At 37.5% G+C, this 15974-nt stretch overlaps 2 protein-coding genes across 4 annotated transcripts in view; one reads left to right on the top strand and one right to left on the bottom strand.

The window, feature by feature from the left end:
* The window catches only part of ANO3 (anoctamin 3), a gene marked incomplete at its 5' end in the record, with an annotated part of 271320 nt that overhangs the window by 200648 nt on the left and 54698 nt on the right, over positions 1–15974 (top strand). The window lies entirely within an intron of this gene.
* MUC15 (mucin 15, cell surface associated) lies at positions 173–15183 on the bottom strand. The gene is made up of 4 exons (XM_079788966.1): positions 15075–15183; positions 5725–6414; positions 3131–3280; positions 173–1258 (listed from the first exon to the last, which is right to left on the bottom strand). The coding sequence occupies exons 2-4, from the start codon at positions 6386–6388 to the stop codon at positions 1098–1100; spliced, it is 975 nt and encodes a 324-aa protein (XP_079645092.1). The 5' UTR covers positions 6389–6414; positions 15075–15183; the 3' UTR covers positions 173–1097.

Genomic DNA, 15974 nt, shown 5'->3' with positions numbered 1-15974 from the left:
GGAGACATATGTGCTACTATTTGTAATACTTTAAACAATAATTAAAAAATAAAAATGAAAAAAAAACTGAAACATGCCATAATCCAAGTTAAACTTTTTGAAACTGATGCTCAGAATTTTTTTTATTTGCTTAACATTTCCATTTATCTATTTTTAATCTCATTCATCATCTATTTAGAGACGCAGAATCTATTCCATATATAATTGATCAATAATGTCTAATACATAATAAATTATATTCCTATCTAACATCTTAAAACTGTAAAAATTATGTACAGGTACAGGCTTTGGCTGACTTTTTCAACAAGTTTCTCATTGAGTTTTAAATTACCCAGTTAATCGAGGTGTAAAGTAAATCAGACAGGTTGGAATCCCCATCCTTTGAAGAAAAACAATTACTTTCCTGGTTAGGGTCAGCTTTCCTAACAGCCCTGTTGAATGCAAAGTAATTGTCAACTTGGCAGTTCAAGGGACTGACCATGTAAGTGCTAAGGCAGCAAAGTAAAATGTACTTAGAAGACAGGTCTCTCACGCCCATTCTCTACATTTCTCAGAAACAGAAGTTCTGTGCCTTCTGTCTTTCTAGCTTTAAGTCAAAAAATAAAAAATAAAAAATTTTACTTCCAATGCTTCTTCAACAGAATGTCAACTGTGATGCATGGCATTAAGGCTACAGGGGGAGCAGTAAAGAATCAATCCATTGATTGATTTTTGGCCAAAACAAAGTATAAATGTAGTTTGGGTTCGCTATTTTCATTGAAGGAGTTTTTAAATTAAATTATCAAGGAGGGCAATCAAGGGAAAACCTTTTAGTTTTATGTGATTCCACAAACATGTCTTACTAAGAAAAATACAGACTAAAATACAAATGAAGGTTACTCCACATAAGCGTCAACATAGCCAAAAATGGCAAGAAAGGAAACCCCTTGGGTGATTTATCATCTCTTTATGTTTCTGCTACTAGGCTCAGGCTTTTACAGTTCTTCTTGGCACAAGCCACATGACAGAGATCTTGCTTCAGCTTTTGAAAGGTGGGCTGGTGAAAAGGCCAGGATGTAGGCAAACACTTGCCATCTGAAGCCCTTTTCCCCTTAGTTTTATACTGAGGTACGGAGTGCAGGTATGTCATCCATTGGAATACCATCACGTGCATTTTCTTGACCTGCTGGCATGGATGAATCATTCACAGTTGAGTTGTAATAACTAGCATTCCCAAAACTCACATCATAAGGTTCCGGTGCATTGTCTAATCGCAGAACTAAAAAAAGTAACCAAAAAAAGGTATTTTATAAAAGGTATTTCAGTCACAGTCTGAAAGATGCATATGTGCTCAGGCATCTGCCAGACCTTAGGAACTGTTCTAAATGGGTAAGTACATCTGGCCTTTCTATGGGCTTTTCAGATACTAGTTTTGAAATTTAAATGAGTAGATATTTTCAAGCCACATTTCTTTCTAAGACTAAGAGGACAATTTAACTTCCAGAATTTCCCTGCTGGTGGACCCAAACTAAAGGAACCAAGGGAGTGATCACAACAAAAGTGTAGTAATACTTGGTGTCAGGAAGTATAGACATGTCTCATTGTGTTGGATCTCGTGATTTCAGTCTTATCAATTAGTTCAGAATGTTCACTTCTGGTGTGAAAAATACTTTTGTTAAAAAAAGTGAAGAGCATTAATTTTAAAATCAGTGCCATTATTCTAAACAGTGTCTGCAGGTCTTTATGGTTGAGCCATTGAACATGGAGACAGGAGAAAACTATTTGTAAAAGCTTGTGTTTCCTGCTGATAGATCCAACTTATCATGTATTTGAGGTTTTATGACTGATGATGAAGTATTATTTTCTTTTTCAACAGTCAATTATTATTTCCTTAATGAGCTTGAACTTATTTTCAAAGAAAATAAGGAGGTACTTTTAAATACTGAAGCAGTGATTAACTACTAGTTAGATTAGCAATCTAATTATTCAGTGAGGTATTTTCATATCCTAACAATTTCTTCAGCCATCTCTTTAGAAACTAGTCTCCCAGAAACCTGAGGGATTTGGGAGAGGGTCCCTAATCTGTCTTGAAATGAGTAAAGTAGGTGGTATGATTATTTTCTTATGCCTCAATCAAAATATATTGAATTATATCAATTTAATAGACTGAGCTTTTTTACAGATGATCACAGTGATTACAAATAAAGAAAAAAATTCTGAGGTTTAAAAAAGAAGTTTGGAAACCCATGTTGTTCAAATCCATATCCTTTTATTTTGAAAAATGCCACTTTTTAAAATATGTATTGCTAGGAACCCATAGACAGAATTCAGTCAAATTTATAAGAGGTGGATTTGGTTCTGAAAAGGAGCATATGTCACTTATGATTTGAGGTTCTCAAAAATCAACAAGACTTTATCAATGGGACTCACTAGGGTCATTTATTCTTTTATGGAAGCAAGAGTCCCTCCTATAAATCAGAAAACAGTTGTGAGTTTTTTTCCCTGAAGTTTAAGAAAGGGAAGACTCAAGCATTTGAAGTGACTTCATTTGTGTTCTATACATTGTATTATTAAGGTCCTACTCAGTGCTTCATTCACAGCAGTTCAGTTTTTTATTCATAGGTATTATGGTTCTTTTTCACCACATGAATTTACCGAATTAAGGTAAATTGTGACTTATGTAGCCAAATATGCGACTCATTAGAAATCCTGTTTTAGAGACTCATTAAAATAATTAATATGAGGTTACTATATCTGTAAAACTTTTGAAGAGCTCCTATTGGAATATGTCTTTGCTCAAATTACTGCTACTAAACAACAACAACAATGACAATGGATGATTTTGCAATCACTTACTAACAAAACTGCCCATTTTTTCTTAATATCATACCATTATCTTCCAATTTTATAGATTTAGGTTCTGAGATTATTACTTAAAATCAGTTGTTACGCAATGAGCAATAGTTTCAACTATTTAAAAAAAATTTCTCACAGGTTCATTACTATTTGAGAAACAGAGAGTAGGTCAGAATAAATATTTGGTCTGTTTCTATTGTATGAATCTCTGAACCCTGTCTAGATAATGTAATGACCATTAGCAATCCCCACTTAATGAAAGTTCTGAAGGTGAAGTTCTGAAAGTTGTTTTTACCTGGTTCGTTTCTATCATCATAAAGTCGCCGATGAGAAAATGAATTCGTTTTTCGTTTTCCACACAACAAGTAGCCAACAAGACTAAGCAAGGAAGCACCCAGAATAGCACCTAAAATGGCCCCAAATACTACTCCTGTATTTCTATTCTCTAGAGAGAAAAAAGAAAAAAGAATTTACAAACAAGAAATAGAAACAATTGTTCTAAGTACAGACATATATACATGTGTACCACAAAAAAATATTAAATTTTTAAAAATATTAGATAATGCTGATAGTTTGGTTTTATCAGGAAATATGGATATATTCCATATTCAAGGAAATGCCATGAAGAAACTTTGTCAGGCCAGACACTACTTATTCCATTATTTCAAGGATTATTTAGCTTGGGCCAAGTTAAAATATAATTTTATATATATTATAAAGTACTGAATATTTTGGATATATTGGCAAAATATATTTCCTGATAAAACCAAACCTTAAATATTGAATTATTTTTAATTACCTCTAAGTCCTAGTCTTATAACTATGCTCATTACTCAACCACACTAATAGTACTGAAATGCCATGAGTGTGCTCCATTAGGACATAATTTCTATGTTGAATGCTATATTATTTTTCATCATTTCTAAGTCTCTGATGAACTTTAATGGTAAAATGAACTTTGAGGTTGTTTCTATAATAATTTGAAAATAAAAAGCTAATAGGAGTAAGTGGGGAATAGGAAATGAATCCACAAAGCTCCAAGTGAAAAGGCATTATAAGGAAAAATCAGAATAATGATCAAAGCAATATATTGTCCGTGCTTTGCACATAGGAAACAGATGTGTAGGTCTGAGTTTAAGAGAACCCAAAATTTCACTCTATCATCCCCTTTACTAAATACCTTATTTGAAGACTATCATCAGTAAACTACTTACTGCTCCATGAACTCAAATTTAGTGTATTTTATTTTTAATATTTCTTAAAATTTCTTGAGAAGCTTACTAATTAGGTAGGTAAAGGGTCTTAAAGAGTCTCTGGTTCTATATGAAACCCTATATATTTAAAAAATTAACCTTCACACTGGAAAGTTAACAAAATTATTACTAAAACAAAAAATGAAGCAAAGTTACCTGGTAGGAATAAGTAATATGTACTCAATATGTATTTTAATTTTAGAGAGACAAAAGAGATAGTATTTTTTAAGCAATATATTTCTGATGGTATATTAGAGTATGTATGAATGAAACTGATATGTTTAAATTAAAACTAGCCGGGCAGGTGTGACTCAGTGGTTGAGTGTCTCAACCCATGAATCCGGAGGTCATGATTTAATTCCCCTTCAGGGTACATGCCCAGGTTTTGGGCTCAGTTCCCAATAGGGGGCATGCAAGAGGAAGCAGATCGATGATTCTCATCATTGATATTTCTATCCCTCTCTCCCTTTCCCTCTCTGAAATCAATTTAAAAAGACATTTAAAAAATTTTAAATTAAAGTTAAAATGAAAATATATGTACATATAATACATTGCTTGCAGAGTTATTGTAAAGCCTAGATTTCAGAATTTAAAACTTCCTGTTCATTGACAACAACTTCAAATAGGAATAACAACTTCAAATAGGAATATATTAGTAGATAGATATAGATATATGGATGATTTGGTGTTTATATAATTAATATAATCTGTAAATAAGTTCTGTTGGAAATTGGTGAGTTCATAGGGGGAAACTAGTATATTTTTAAGTTTCAGGGAAGCAGAAACATGGTTAGACCTGAAAAAATAAATTATAATGAATTTCCATTAAACATTAGCGATCTTTTTCACTTTATGTGTTAAAGCTTCACGTAACAATCCCTAAGAATGAAACATAAAACTGTCCCCATATTACAATTTTCTTGTGGTGGTCATTAAGTACTAAACTAAAAATTGAGGATTTCCTTTTGTTGAATTTATTTACTTTTTTTTTTTAAATATCAGTGTTCTATTTGCCTGTGATTATGTGGTATCTGATAACTTATAAATCCATTACTTTAATTTTCAAAACCTACATTTATATATTTTAAAGTTCAGTTGTACAGTATTCTTAAAAGCATATGAAATTTCAAGTAGTCTTTCTAAAATTCAGTAAAAAATGTTACACAGTATCTACAAACTGTATCACTACTTCAGTCTTTTCAGCCTACCTTACTTCTCATTTTGTCCCACTTACGTATATGCTGACTTAAATTCTAAAATCCCTTCACTATTTCCAGTGAATATCATGGTTACCCTTAAAGGGAGAACCACGTGTGCTACTGTGATCACCTCCTTTTCTTTAGTCATGGGGTGGGGGACCTTTTCTCTGCCAAGGGCCATTTGGATATATATAACATCATTCGAGGGCCATATAAAATTATTAACTTAAAAATTAGCCTGCTATATTTGGTCAAACATTTAATTAACTCCCTCTAATGCCTTGGGCAAGGCCAGACCAAATTTCCCGGGCCTTATACGGCCTGCTGATCAGACATTCCCCACCCCTGCTAGTATTGCATAGTCTATAGTTGTAATCTGTATGATTTACATGGAGATTCTTTCACACCAAAGGAAAGTTAAATTTGTTTATATTTACCTTCTTGGGGATCTGATGTATTTGGAAAGATTTTTGAATTATTGGTGAATTTTAAGGTGGGTTGTAGAGTCATTTCCTGGTAGGGAGTAAACCCCACAAAGCTATCATTAGTAATGTTAAGCCATCCATCTGGTTCCGTTGTCATGGGGTTCGTGGTGGTTGGTGCCGAGGGGAGGATGCTAACTGTAATGGAACTGTTGTCAGTTTTCATGGTATCATTGGCCAGGGACCACACTGAGGATACAGCAGATGTAGCATTGGGAGGTGATGAGACGGACAGAGAATTTCCATCTGTTGCAGATGAGTTCTGAGGCAGTTTAGAAACAAAGCTGTGGATCAAGGAAGTGCTTTCAGAAAATACAGGTGTGGGACTCCTGGGGGAGTCTGTGGTCAAATTATCCACAAAATCTGTTGTTTCATCACTTTTATTTGATGGATCCCAAAGAGAGGAATTTCTTGTCTTGGGGTTGGAAGTTTCTCTATTTTCTTTACCTAAGTTGAAATCTGCTCCACTTTTCCAAGGAACATATTCTTTTGCCATGTTTTTTAAGTCTTCTGCAATGTTTTGTGTTGTGTTTACTTCCAGAGTTTCTTTCCCATGGCTTACAAATAATAGTAAACTAAACAAGGTAGAAAGCAATAGAGTTTGGGCTGAGGTCAACATTGTAGCCTTCTTTGGTATAGGGGAATCTGAAAGAAAATAACAACCATTTGAATTATTAAATGAAAATCTACATTTTTAAGTGGTAAAAAATCTAGATACATAATGCTGAGATTATAATATACTCTCAATTCCAAAAGTTTGTTTTCTTTGAATTATGTACTAAAACTAGAATAACTGAGTTCTATATTCTGTATAACATTTTTTTTTCTTCTTCTAAGGAAATGCCATGAAGAAACTTTGTCAGGCTAGACAATACTATTCCATTATTTCAAGAATTATTTAGCTTGGGCCAAGTTAAAAATACACACACACATACACACACACACTATATGGACTGCTAAGTAAAAATTTTAAAATATTTTTTAAAATATTATAAGCATAGTGTATGCAGAGCTGGCTGATTTCTTCAACCTATTTAGGAAAACATCCTATCTAATAAAGAGAGAATATGTTAATTGGCTGCCACACCCTCACAAGATGGTGGCGCCCACAGCCACAAGATGGTGGCACCCAGTCCCCTCAGCCCCACCTCATCCAGCCGGAGTCCCCCAGTGCCCTCAGCTCTGCCTCATCCCACCTCAGTCCCCCAGTCCCCTCAGCCCAGCCTCATCCAGCCTCAGTCCCCCAGTCCCCTCAGCCCCACCTCACCCAGTCCCCACAGCATCCAGCCTCATCCAGCTTCAGTCCCCGGTCCCCTCAGCCCTGCCTCATCCAGCCTGAGTCCCCCAGTCCCCTCAGCCCCACCTCATCCTGCCAGAGTCCCTCAGTCACCTCAGCCTTGCAGGGAAAGACAGTTGGGGGTGATTGGGCTGGCAGGGGAGCAGTTATGCATCAATCTGGCTGGCAGGGGAGTGGTTAGGGGGCTATCAGGCTGGCAGGTAGAGTGGTTAGGGGCAATCAAGCAGGCAGGCAGGTGAGTGGTTAGGAGCCAGCAGTCCTGGATTGTGAGAGGGATGTCTGTCAGTCAGACATCTCCCAAGAGGTCCCAGATTGGAGAGGATGCAGGCTGGGCTGAGGGACACCCCCCACCCATGCACGAATTTTGTGCACCAGACCTCTAGTGTTCTTTATAAAGATGTAATTTGGAATATTATGAAAATGATGTTACTGAATATACACTAAATGTACTACTTTAAAGTGAGTCAGTCAGGGACCCCACTTGAAAATATTTTATTATACCTAATTTGAGTTATTTGAATTTGAAATTAACAACTGTTTTTCAAAATACGTTTTTATGATGCCCTCCATTCTATTAATTTCAGATTAGGGAAATCAGAAACACTTTTAGATTTTAGGATATTTTTAAAATTATATTTCCTTATTGTATCAATGAAGGATATGGTTGGGAGTGTATGTGGAATAAATTACTTAGCTAGATAGTAGCAAAGTTGGGATTTGAAACTATAGTCCTGACCTCCAACCCAGGCACACAATTTTGCCTATAAGTGTGGAAGTGCTACAAATTCATAGCTAGCAGGCTAGGGGGAGAGGTTTTAGAAATTAGATTTATATTAAAATGAAGGCATCTGTCATGCATAATCTATGAAGAACAATCATCATAACAAGCAATTGCTTTATCATCATCATCATCATCATCATCATCATCATCATCATAATTACACTGACTTCACATTGTTGTTCTAAATTGAATGATTTGAGTAAATCATTTCAGATAATTAGAGCAATTTATAATCCCATTTTTTAAACACTGGAAAAACAGGGCCTTCTACCTTAAGTACCTCTCAAATACACTAAACACTATCTGACCTAAAATAAGCAGTTAATAGACATTAACTTCATTTCTTATTATCTATACTAATAAAAGGGTAATATGCTAATTAGAGTGGATAGACCAGACGTCTTCCAGACATCCTTCCAGACGTCTTCCAGACATCCTTCCAGACAAAGCCATGGTGGCAGGGGCCAAGGCAGAGGTGGTTAGGAGTGATCAGGCAGGCAGGCAGATGAGCGGTTAGGAGCCAGTGGTCCCAGATTGCAAGAGGGATGTCTGACTGCCGGTTTAGGCCTGATCCCTGCAGGTTCGGACCTAAACCAGCAGTCAGACATCCCCTGAGGGGTCCTGGATTGGAGAGGGTGCAGGCTGGGCTGAGGGAACCCCCCCCCCATGCATGAATTTCATGCACCGGACCTCTAGCCTATATATATATAAAAGCCTAAGCAACCTTAGGACCAGAACAGCCAGTCGGCCAGTTGCTATGATGCACACTGACCAACAGGGGGCAGACACTCAATGAAGGAGCTGCCCCCTGGTGGTCAATGCACTTCCACAGGAGGAGCACTGCTCAGCCAGAAGCCAGGCTCACAGCTGGCAAGCACAGCTGCAGTGGTGGGAGCCTCTCCCAACTCTGTGGCAGTGCTACCAAGCAGCAGTGGCAGAGGCAGTGGGCCAGGATGAGCTCGAGCAGTGTGGCACCGGCTCAGGCTCCTCCCTTGCCGCCTGCCACTTGGCACACTGCTACATTCCCAAGGGGTCCCAGATTGTGAGAGGGTGCAGGCCAGGCTGAGGGACCCCTCCCCCCACCTCCCCATGCATGAATCTGTGCACCAGTCCTCTAGTTAAAATATAATCTCTAAGTTTCTTGCACTGGACAAAGTTTATAATATCTCACTTGATCATCACATTGATCCCTTCAGACAAAAAGAATAGCTTGTATTAATCATCCCCATTTTGCAGATGAAGAAACTGAGGTTCAGAGTGGCTAGTAATGGAAGCTAGTAAATGAAAGAGGCAACACTGAAAGGCAAGTCTACTGACTCCAACCTAATTAGTTGCTAAAATGAAAAGTGTTTTTCATTGAAACAATTATTATTTTATTTATTTATTTTCAAATATATTTCTATTTATCTCAGAGAGGAAGAGAGAGATAGAGACATCAATGATGAGAGAATCTTTTATCAGCTGCCTCCTGCATGCCCCATATTGGGGATCAAGCCTGCAACCTGGGCATATACGCTGAAAGGGTATCAAACTGTGACCTCCTGGTTCATAGGTCAACCCTCAATTACTGAGCCATGCCAGCCAGGTGAAACAGTTATTCTTTTTAAAAAATTAGGCTATTTCTCCTTTGTAAAAGTCTGAAAACTGATTTTATATTCTTTGAATAAAACCTCAGAGCTTATTTTTCACTAAAACTCTCTAAAATGACTGAGAAAAAAAAGGAAGAGGTGCTACTGCTATTATTTTGGTCCACTATTACCAACTTTTTTTTTTTTAAGCTCTCCCAGAAATTTTTTACAACTATTTTCAACCTTCATGATTTTTCAGTAGGATCTGAAGAGCTTCTAAGTACCCCTCAGGTTATCTTTTGGTTTTGTCATCCTCCTTGCGTAATGATTTCTTGCATAGTGGTACAACTTAAATATACCTATAATACATCCTGCTATAATTTTTCTTCAAAAGCTTTTAGCAAGAGGTCCATACCTGTGGATTACTGAGGTTTTAGTATATAATATCTCTCATGCCCTATATTAATCACTTCAGAAAAACCTCTTTTTAAGCAAGGCCAGCAGACATAAAAGAGCATTCACAGGGACGTTACTTATACATGTCTCCAACCTAAACATCCATCACTAACAGAATGGTTAATCAATTGTGTAGATTCATGTGTGAAAATTAAACTAGAGCTGCATACAGAAATAGGGGTGATTATCAGAAATATAATGCAGAGCTGAAATGCCAGTTGTACTGGTGATTCTCTGTATATAAAGTTCACAAACAGGCAACACTCTACAGTGATGGGCAACCTTTTGAGCTTGGTATGTCAAACTTCGCCAAAAAACTGAGCATAACTCGGGTAGTGTGTCACTTTGAGGAAAAAACATTATTTCGCAATATTTATAGTTTAAATAACATAAATGTTTCATCCTTGGCATGCGGCCACCTCAGCGGCCGCGTGTCATCAGAAATGGCACTGACACGCGTGTCAGAGGTTCGCCATCACTGCTAGAATGTTTGAAGTCCGGAAAGTGGTCACTGTGGAGAGGAAGTATTGGGTGGGCATATAAAGGGCTTCTCAGTGTTCAGGATGCTTCTTGACCTGACAGGGGTTACATGGGTGCCTGTATTTGTGATAATTCTGTTTATTTACATTTTATTTACTTCTTTGTCATTACCAAGAAAATGGATTTAGGTCCTAAAAATAACTGGAAAACATATTGCTATTAAGCATTTATTATATCACATGTTTTGCATTTTTTTCCTTTAATTCTTACTAAAAACACAATGAGAAAGGGGTTATTAATCCTATTTAACAGATGATTAAATGGTGCATAAAATGTAAATAATATGTCCAAGGACACACAACTAGGGACTCAATAAAGAAATAGGGTTAGGCCCGGCTGGCATGGCTCAGTGGTTGAGCGTTGACCTATGAACCAGGAGGTCATGGTTTGATTCCCAGTCAGGGCACATATCTGTGTTGTAGGCTTGATCCATAGTGTGGGGCGTGTAGGAGGCAGCCAATCAGTGGTCCTCTTTCATTATTTTTTAAAAATATATTTTTATTGATTTCAAAGAGGAAGGGAGAGGGAGAGAGAAAGAAAAACATCAGTGATGAGAAAGAATCATTGATTGGTTGCCTTCTGCATGTCCCCTACTGGGGATTGAGCCTGCAACCTGGGCATGTGCTCTTGACTGGAATCAGACCTGGGACTCTTCAGTCTGCAGGCCGACCCTCTATCCACTGAGTCAAACCAGCGAGTGTGGACCTCTCTCGTTATTGATGTTTCTATATCTACCTCTCCCCTCTTCTCTGAAATCAATACAAATATATTTTTAAAAAAAGAGAAATAGGGTTAGGATTCAAATCTTGGCATTAAAGCTAGTAATCACTCAACTATGTCAGAAAAGTTACAAAGGAAACAGAATTTGGTACTTAGCTGCTTGATAGAATTCTTCCCATCAACATTGTCTTAGCACAGCTTTTACAAATTGTATTTTAATCAGAGCAATTTATAATCCCATTTTTAAATACTGGAAAAATAGGGCCTTCTACCTTAAGTGCCTCTCAAACATACTAAATACACTTTTATCCTAATTTAAGAAAATTGTAATAATTGTCTCTATGTGTTCTAGATGGACACCTTTACTGTGTAGTTTATAGATTAGCATTAACAAAACAAGTGATTTCCCCTGGACCTATGTAAGCTCACCAACATTTCATTAAACTGATGCCTCACCTAGCACATTTGATTCCATTTAGTTTAAAAATACTCACATGGACCTTTTCAAAAACACCCTTCTCCTGTGAACTCTGTCAGGTTTGTGGCAAACATTATAGTTGGTTGTGTTTTTTGTTGTTGTTGTTGTTATCTACTACCAGAGATCTGATTAGTTTATGGACTGTACTTGGCCTATATTATTATTATTATGCAGTTTGATTTGAGTTTTCTGTGCCTAAGCTTTTTGGTTATTTTATCTTCCTAATGAAGTGGTCACTAAAGGGGAAAAACATATCTTAGCTGTTCCTCTAACTTTCTCATAATGTTACATGAGGAACATGGCATCGAGTTTTCTTGTTCCCTTCCCATAATGAGAATCCACATATCAGGAGTCAACAAAGTGAGTTTTGTTGTTCCTGTTTCCCTTTGCTTGTAACATTGAGCAATCTAGAGGATCTCACTACCCTTCACCCAGCTTTCGATTGCAATGTGAAAACCTAAGATATGAATACCCCGAATGGGCTAAGCATTCTGTTATTGCCTATAATTTATCTCCAGGGAAAATAAAGGGCAGAGAGGGATAAGATAGAATGCTGTAGGCCTGGCCGACTTGGCTCAGCGGATAGAGCATCAGCCTGTGGACTGAAGGGTCCCAGGTTCGATTCCAGCCAAGGGCACATGCCTGGGTTGTGGGCTTGATCCCCAGTGGGGGGCGTGCAGGAGGCAGCTGATCAATGATTCTCTCTCATCATTGATGTTTCTATCTCTCTCTCCTTCTCCCTTCCTCTCTGAAATCAATAAAGAATTATTTTTTTTAAAGAAGGAATGCTGTAAATACTACTTGCAGTTTATTTCTAAATGAATACCAGTGTGGGTAAGGCTTTTGTGAATATTGATTTATTCATGTTGTCCAAGTGTGGCAATGGGGGACAACTTTGTTTCTGTTCCCTGGCTTCTAAGAGAACCACCTTATAACTCTTCCTCGGGTCCCTTCATCTTAAAGGGATAGAAGCAGCCAGGAATTGAATCTTAGCCCCAGACTTTTGCTGGAGCAAAGACTAAGCAATTTTATTTACGTTCAATCTATTCTGAATTGAATAAGCGTGTTGTAAGCAGCAAAAGCTAATGGAGGTGGTACAGGAACCCCAGAAGGCAATGAAATAAAAGCTTACTCTTTCTCTTTGCACTTTCCTCTCAACTTGTCTCCATCTCTAGAATTCAGATACTTACAGGATGTTGCATACTTGTTATGTAAAATTAAGTTATGCCTGATGATGGATGGCATGCTTGTGTGTGCTCAAGTTCATCTGTCAACCAGGTGCAGTGTAGAGGGAGACAGAAGGTGGGATGAAAGAAAAGTGAAGTTGTCATGGAAGAGAAATTAGAAATTCAGGACAAACAACCAGATAGCATCATCCACTCTCCTGTTCTTTGCCCCTTTTTGCCCCTAGGTGGGAATTCCCAAGAGGAATTTTGAGGGTGTAACATAGGAACAAAGCTGAGATCATTACAAACACAAAAAAAAATCTTCTAAGATTAGAATTATCAATCATAAAGGGAACAGAAAAAGAATTTCCATCCACTTTGCGATAGCTTAAACACAGATTCTAATCCTTTCTATATATATTAAAATGTTTTGTGTTATTTCTAGTATTTAATAACTTGTAAAATATACTTTCAGAGAGTGTGAGTTTCACTGTTTTTGAAATAATTCCTTTACAGGCAAAAAAGAACACTATTTTCTTCCTTTCTCTGGTGCTGGCACTAAAAAGTGGTTTCACATTACTACTTTGCATGGAGGGCTGCAGGGGTGATGAGAGAAAGAGAGAGAGAAAGCAACTGTGGCCATTAAGGAAGGCAAATCCACACTCCCTGTACATAAATTTGCTTCTCCTTAAATGCATAAAGTCATTATTCTGCCCAGCGTCCCTGTTCTGAGTCATACCTATTTTATACCAAGCTTTGGAAGTAAGGAAATATCCTGCTTTGTGTCAGGTAATCAACCCTGGCAAGGGAAGAGAAATGGTAGTCATTCTAAACTCAATCAAATCCAGAAATTTTAAATAAAAGCATTAGTTCAGGTATGCTGAGGGGATAATATAAAAACATGTTTTTGTAGTGAAATAACTGAAGAGTATTTACTGTGCTACTTCTCTCTCAGTTGCTTTTGATCACATCTAGTTATAGCTTTCAGGCTACAAAGTAAGACAGATGGGTTTTGTTTGTCTTTGTCATGGGAAACTCAGTCTGACATGTAGCCAGTGTCCCAGGCAAACCTTGAGTGTCACTATGAGTGGCTTTTCCAATCTTGGGCAGTATTTTACTTTCCTTACATTAAAGAGCCACAATAAATGAGGACATAAGAAATGATGCCTCTATATATGCCTCTTTTATGAAGGGTGAGAAGACTTAACTAAGCATAAAGTAGGACTGTACCTGAGAACTATAGGCACATCACTGTACTTTTATTTGCTTTAAAAGAAAAAGGGGGAAAAAGAAGAAAAGAAAAAAATACACAAACAAGTTTCAGAAATTTGTGAACATTATCTAATTTAAGCCATGGTATGCATAAATGCAGAAAAAACATATAGACTGTCATACTCCCTGCTAACTTGGGTGTTCTCAGTCATAAACATCAATACTGAAATAATTAGGTAAAAGAGTATCATGCCTAGAAAGAAAGAATGATCATGTCTCCAAAGAAATATTCTGGACCCAGATTCTCAAGCATGGGCTTTACAGCCTTCTGTTAAGTTTCACTGTCTAGAGAAACAGCCTCTATGCATCAAATAGAAGGTGGGTGAACAGTAAACCAACATCTCACATGGGAACCTTATATAGATATAACTGAAACTAATTTTAAGAAACTGTATTTACATATTTCTTCCTTGGGATGCCTTCTGTAGCAACTGACTTAGCCTTTCTATCTCCGATGGGTGGTGGACATGTGTACCCACCATGCTAAGTAAAAGTATATACACAATATTTTGCCAATCTTTAAAGAAAATCTTTGGGAATGTAATTCATTGTATTAGAAAATTGTTGTTTTAACTATCATATTCTAATACCTTAGCAACAACCTTGAAGCCCAAATGCATAATTTAAATCTAAATATTCAATTTCTATTCCTGCTACAATTTCCACTTTAAATGTTTTAAAACTTTTACTAAGCTATGACCTGAAGACTCTCCTAGGCATGTATGTTTTAAGTAATGTTTTCATTTTAGCTCTTCAGTTAGTTTAGTCATCTAGCAAATTTGGCAGTAATTCTTAAAGTTAACTCACTTGACAGTGCAAATGCTCATTTTGAAGGTAATTACTTAATGAAATAGCTACCTGTCTTTACAAAGGTCTTTATAACTACTTCTCCCAGACTGTTCTGACAAAAGTTGAGCTCATTTTTATTCTCTTTGGAAAATCAATGAAAGAGAGAGGGGCAGACAGACAGACACAGGGTTGGGGGAGGGAGGGGTTCTGTGTAACCCAGCACCCAGCACAAACTTACCTTCAAGTCTAGGAGGTGTTTACAAACAGGAACTGAAATGTCACAGCTGTCCTGGCTAAAATGAGTCTGCCGTGCATTAGAGAAAGCAGATGGGTTAAGTGTGGCGCCGTCCCACTAAGCAGGAGGGTGCCAGAGAAACAAAATTAGGAGGAGCTGGCTGTATCTTGCTTGTGTAATGCAGCACCCAAGAACCTGACTGACCTGCTTCTCAGCTGTCAGCATGAAGATACCACCTCCATTCAGGCCTTAAAAAAAAAATAAGTCCAACCCTCCAGCTTTCATAGGTTGGTTGTTTTGATTTCAGGGCAGGCTAGTTGTCTTAAGCGGTGGCAAAACAAGGGGCATTTATTTCTAGCCCTAAGCAAAATAAGGACAAAGACTTTGGTAATGTCCCTGGTGTTATCAGGAATTTTTGACCCATGCTGGGTTCCCACCTTGCAGGTGAGGAAACCAAAAGGAGTCACGCCCCGCACCTGTTGCTGTGTGTTGGCTGCATGTCGTTCTCTTGACTCAGAAAAAAATCTTTCTTTCCCATAGAAGGATGTTTTATCTGTGAACTTAAAACCTGAGTGGAGAAAATGTAGTGGGCTCAGTGGCAAGGAGCCTGGTCTGCAGTGCAGTCAGATCAGTTTTAGAAACAGTTACACTTAACACAAAGTGAATTGATGTGTATTGGGATCCTTTTGAAAGCTGTAAGCTGTAAGTTAGAAATAATCACCAGGACTGAGATGGGGTTTGTTGCTGACTTTCAGAAGTCTGGAGAGTACCTGAGTCAGTCTCAAAATGGCCACATGATCCAGAGTAATCCTGGGAGCTTTCTCGGTTAAGTGGTTTCCATCCTGTGTTCTCTCTGCTTTCACTCTCAATTCAGAAGCTGGAGAGTTTCAGAAGTGCCCAGGT

Source organism: Cnephaeus nilssonii (assembly GCF_951640355.1).
Source record: "Cnephaeus nilssonii genome assembly, chromosome: 13".
NCBI classification, from domain to species: Eukaryota; Metazoa; Chordata; class Mammalia; order Chiroptera; family Vespertilionidae; genus Cnephaeus; species Cnephaeus nilssonii.
Note: the sequence above shows the minus strand (reverse complement) of the source record. Positions and strands in the feature narration are given on the sequence as shown.